Source organism: Parasteatoda tepidariorum, chromosome 1 (assembly GCF_982258835.1).
Source record: "Parasteatoda tepidariorum strain Cologne lab strain chromosome 1, Ptep-v5.0, whole genome shotgun sequence".
NCBI classification, from domain to species: domain Eukaryota; kingdom Metazoa; phylum Arthropoda; class Arachnida; order Araneae; family Theridiidae; genus Parasteatoda; species Parasteatoda tepidariorum.
The window spans coordinates 528099-533247 of NC_141755.1; the positions used below are offsets into that span (position 1 = coordinate 528099).

At 34.0% G+C, this 5149-nt stretch overlaps 1 protein-coding gene across 1 annotated transcript; it reads left to right on the plus strand.

Annotated features, from left to right (window-relative positions):
* The first annotated feature begins 1151 nt into the window (after positions 1 to 1151).
* On the plus strand, positions 1152 to 2051 carry LOC147816252 (uncharacterized). The gene has a single exon (XM_087154649.1). The coding sequence runs from the start codon at positions 1152 to 1154 to the stop codon at positions 2049 to 2051; it is 900 nt and encodes a 299-aa protein (XP_087010775.1).
* Positions 2052 to 5149: the final 3098 nt, after the last annotated feature.

Here is a 5149-nt window from a genome sequence, read left to right on the forward strand (position 1 = left end):
ATAAATAAAGGTTAGTAATTTTTTCTCGTGTGATAAATTTCAAAGCATGAGATACAGAGGCCAACGTCACAATCTGGACACTAGTACCGAGTTTCCTTCCTACGTCTCTTATTGTTTTCATCTCTTTTCTACAATTGTTTTCATCTCTTTTCTATAATTACCTTAAAAAAATCCTGGTACTGCCATCTGGTGTGTAAAATGAGAAATAAAGTGTTTTCCGGGCAAAAGAAATGAGTTAGTTTTATTCTTATTGGCGTGTTACTATTGAACACTCCAGCCTGAAAATTTCACGGGAGCGAGAAATAGAGGGCGAACCCCCCCCCCCTTGTCATTTTCACGGGAGCGAGAAGGAAGGGGTCGATATAAAAATAAATTTTAATGAACAAAAATTTATTGAAAGCATTTTATTACGGATATAATCAAAGAGTTTTTCACGTCACATACTTTTCGATTTGTAGCTATACTAAATGTGTGCTTAACCTATTGAGACAGACACAGTCCAAAAACAAAGTCCAAAAATTATTATTTTTCTTGAGAACATAAATTATATTTTTTAATACTTTGAATCTTTCGGGTTGATATAAGATATTTCGATGTTTATGCTTTCTTCACAAAAAACATAATTAAAATATACGTGAAAGGCATTGGTGTAATACTTGTTTCCCGTTTACAATAATGTTTTCTTAATATTATGGCTTGAGCTTAGCATTGTTTTTTTATTTATTGTACGTGCAAGTACTTAAAGCATTTCAGTCGGTAAAGGTGAAGAGTGGAAGGTTGTTTGTTCAATCCCGGCAGCTGATTAAAAAACAGGCGTGTATGCGCATCAAATACGTAAATGGATCAAATATAAACGATACTTTTTTTAATAGCAGCCATTATTCTCATTGTGATTGTATCAATAGAACTTTATCGAACTAAATAAAACCGCGATCAAAGAGCTGCACAAGGTGCAGCGGCTCCTACTAGTCAGAATAACAAGATCATTCAAAACAGCACCCACACCAGGTCTGAATGTTCTGGCAGGTTTACCGCCATTGCACCTGCAAATCCAAAAAGAAGCACTACTAGCTAACACACTAAGATTCAATCAAGAAAACACACAATACAATATAAAAGCGGGTGATTATCAACAAAAGATAAAAACACATATGGTACACCCGGCCAATAAGACTAGCCATAAATACACTAACCTACCAACAAGTACTAGTACTAGCAAAACAACGACGGTACAAATCTACACCGATGCCTCCAAAACAGACAATGGCGTGGGAGCTGCTTTCTGTGTTTACCACAACAACCAACATACAGATACATACAAATTTACGTTAAAACAAGAAAACACAGTGTTTCAAGCAGAGGTTTTAGACATCAAAGAAGCCATCAATTGGTTAGAGACACACAGCTGCAAAGATGCAAAAATTTTCACAGACAGTCTGGCTAGTATACACGCTATTAGAAAAACGAAACAAAAAGACCCACACGTGGCAACAACACAAAGACAACTAGAACACCTAGTCAGAAAATGCAACACACAAATACACTGGGTGGCAGCGCACACAGGTAACATAGGCAATGAAGCAGCGGATTTAGCGGCTAAAGACGCAGCAGCAGGTCACGGGATTCCCAGCGGTGTTCTGCTTCCACCATCGAGCCTAAGAAATAAACTTAAAAACATCACACAAAAACTTTGGCAAGCATACTGGGACGAAAATGAAAAAGGCTTTACAACAAAATCATATTATCCTAAAGTAGACACAGACCGACTCATAGGCCATCCAGCAGCAATACAATTCCTTACAGGACATGGCTTCTTCCCCTCATTCTTACACAGGATGCAGCGAATAAACACAGACACATGCCCATGCGATGACACAGGTACTCCAAGTCACTACCTACATGACTGCCCACTAACTGAATCATACCACCTCAAAAAACCCAATGAACAAGGCAGAACGATATTTTCAGACAGTTTCAAAAACAAGCATATTATGCAAAAACTAATAAATATTCTAGCCATAACCAGAAACATCACAGACAATATGTCATAAACCTTATAATGACTTTGTAAAAATACTGGCAGCAAATACAATGTTGAGGTGTCAGGGCTCCAGGCAAACCATTGCTGCAGCATAAAAACACACTCTGGCCCCACCCCTGACCAGCAAGCATTTGGCAGGCAGTCAGTCAACACAAGCTGTTGTCCGTGAGGCTAATAAAATTCAAAAAAAAAAACTCAAGCTCGATCCACACAAACAAGAGATGGCTTAACTGTCTATAATAAACGCACACACAATAAAAAACAGTAATCTATATCATGATCCGCCAAAACACTGCCTCAACTACTACTCATAAGAAAAATAGGTAAAACACGCAACACAACATAAACAAAACATACATACCACACAAGCCTCACCACTGATCCTGCTCCCAGTCCCTGGGGACAGACAGTGAGTCCGGAGCTTTTCAGCTACCCGTGATGGCCATTTATGTTAAATGTTAAAAAAAGGAAAAAAATATTTAAAAAAAAAAAAAAAAAATTAATAAAAAAATAAAATAAAATAAAATACCTGTGACGTGGCTAGCTATTTTATATTGTACTATTATTGTCGATGTCCATTCTTTGTGGCTGTAATGTAACGCTGCTAGTTAATCTATGTAAAATTAAATTGTCGCTACTAGGCCGGGATAGCCTGGTCAGTGGGGTGCCGGGCCCATGTCCAAGAGTTCGTGGGTTCGGTCCCTGCTGGTCGAAGACTCCCCGTGTAGTAAATGGTGACTGATGCACGTTAAATCTGTCGAGTCTCAAAGTCCTCCATGTTCCCATAACAAATCAATACCTCTGGGGGTACCGATCCAGGAGTTTCCTTGTCTTCTGGATTGGTTCAAAATTACAAGCCTACGGCGTTGAACATTTGTAGTCGTAAACCCAAAAATTGGGTCGACTGTTCAACGGCGGTCATAAAATAAAATAAAAAATAGAACTTTATCTAGAGTCTAAAACTGTTTGACAGTGCACTTATCAGTATGTATAGCACTTATCAGTAACTTGAAGTATGAACGAACTTATGCATTTGCACAATGCTTAATAATGCTTAATAGCTTAATAATAGCTTAATAATAGCTAATAAAGTATTCACAAATGTTTTTTATAGAACTCACAGGGTGTTGTGTACATCAATTTCTTCCATGAACGATGAACAATTAACGCAAGTTAATATTATTGCAAACTTTTAGAGAAAGTCAAAGCAGTCCTAAAGACGGGGCATGCTGAACCGCAAAGTGCTCTGGACAATGCGACACTTCATCAAGCCACAGTAACACAACAAAAGTTACAAACATTCATTACTCTGAGAACCATCTGAACATCCTCCATATGATATTGTGGACCTGGCACCTTCTGACTACCATTTGTTGGGACCCCACAAAAAAGCTTACGGGGAAGAAATATTTTCAACCAATGAAAAGGTAAAAGATTTTAGGCTCAACTGTTTCATTACACGGTTGACTTCCTTTGATGCCATCGGAATTTTAAAAAAAACTTCCAAACTGTTAGAAAAAGTGTGAAGTTCACGGAAATGATTTAGAAAAATAACATTTTTGTAATTCTTGAAAGCAGGATTTTAATATTTAGTCATTAAAAAAATCTCATTTATATTTCATCCACTCTTGTATTATTAAACGACATTAAATCTCTCGTGGATGATCATACCTCATCATAAAAAAAAATAATAAAGTCATTTTCAAATTTTTCTGCAGTTGCTGATTTACAAAAGCAAATTCAACTTTAACTTTTGATTCAGATTATTAAGTAAGCTACTCTTCATTAAAAACAAAAATGTATTGAAGGTATAATTCATTTCATCCTTTCACCCGTCTTCTCTCTGCATTACATAACAACTGATTTCATAGGATGTATACTTATAACCAAACTTCTTAGTTTTCCCAAACAACTCCAACTTTGCCACCTGAGCCTCTTTTTATTTATGTATCAATATAAGTTTTACTCGAATGTTAAGGCTGGAAACCAAGAATCTTGATTATGCCCAAATCTATATTTCTCGCTTCTCAATTCAGTTTTTCAAAAATAGAGTTGTTCTTCAAGTGTTTCATTCTGCAGCTTTGGAATAGTTAGTCGATAAAACAACCTATCTGCATTAATCGAGCACCGAAAACTCTAGAAAGAAATAGGCGTCATTTCTTTTTTTCAGTGACATTATTTGTAATGCTATCTAATTTAGGGAGAGAGGTTGTGCTATATAAATTGCTATACTTTTCTTAAATATTTCTTACCAACAAAATTCAACTATCTAACTGGCAAAGAATTCAAACGCTTTCCAATTGAAGAAAGAAAGAAGGATAACTTTTATTAACTTTTAATCTCAATCACCCCTTTTGTACAATTTGAAATGAATCAAGTTATACATTTCTTTAAATAAATCAAGTTGTATATCTAACTTAAAAGAAACAATTTTATTTTTATCTTTATAATTAATCAAACCATTATATGAATTATTTTATTTATGTATCTTTAAATTTATTAAGATTATTTAAGGGAATTAATTTTTTTAATTAATGAAATTTCCTAAAAAGAATCAATTTTCTTTTAATAAATTTATTTTAGAAAACCTTCCAGTGTAATCAGATTTTTTATAAAAACTGAACGCTATAAAACTTTTTAATCAATAATTCTTTACTTTCGTATTACTTTAAATGAATAAAGTTCTATAAATCTAAAAGACTAAAATACACTTAATTGCAATTCGATGAATCACGCTTTGAAGCTTCATTCTATATGAAGTTTTGAAGCATCATATGAATCAAGCTTTGATAGTCTAGATCAACAAAATTAAATAAACTTTTAATGCAACCATGTCTCCTATATTTTTGATTAAAATCAAACTTTTTTTTAAAAAAATCGTTTGATATCAATAGTATCTATTTTTTTAAAAAAATCTTAAACTTTATAAAGCTGTATGCGCAACCTAACTGTTTAATTAAATATTTCAATAAATGAAAGTCCCTTTCCGAAAACCAATTTCTGAACTTTTACATATAATGATCTTTACTTATTGATAATTTAAAAAACCATTACTTCATACACTCAAATTACTATGCATTGAAGTACAAAAACATTTTTTTAATAAAA

Coding starts and splice junctions, on each gene's coding strand:
- LOC147816252 (XM_087154649.1), top strand. CDS start 1,152: ATGGTACACCCGGCCAATAAGACTAGCCATAAATACACTAACCTACCA.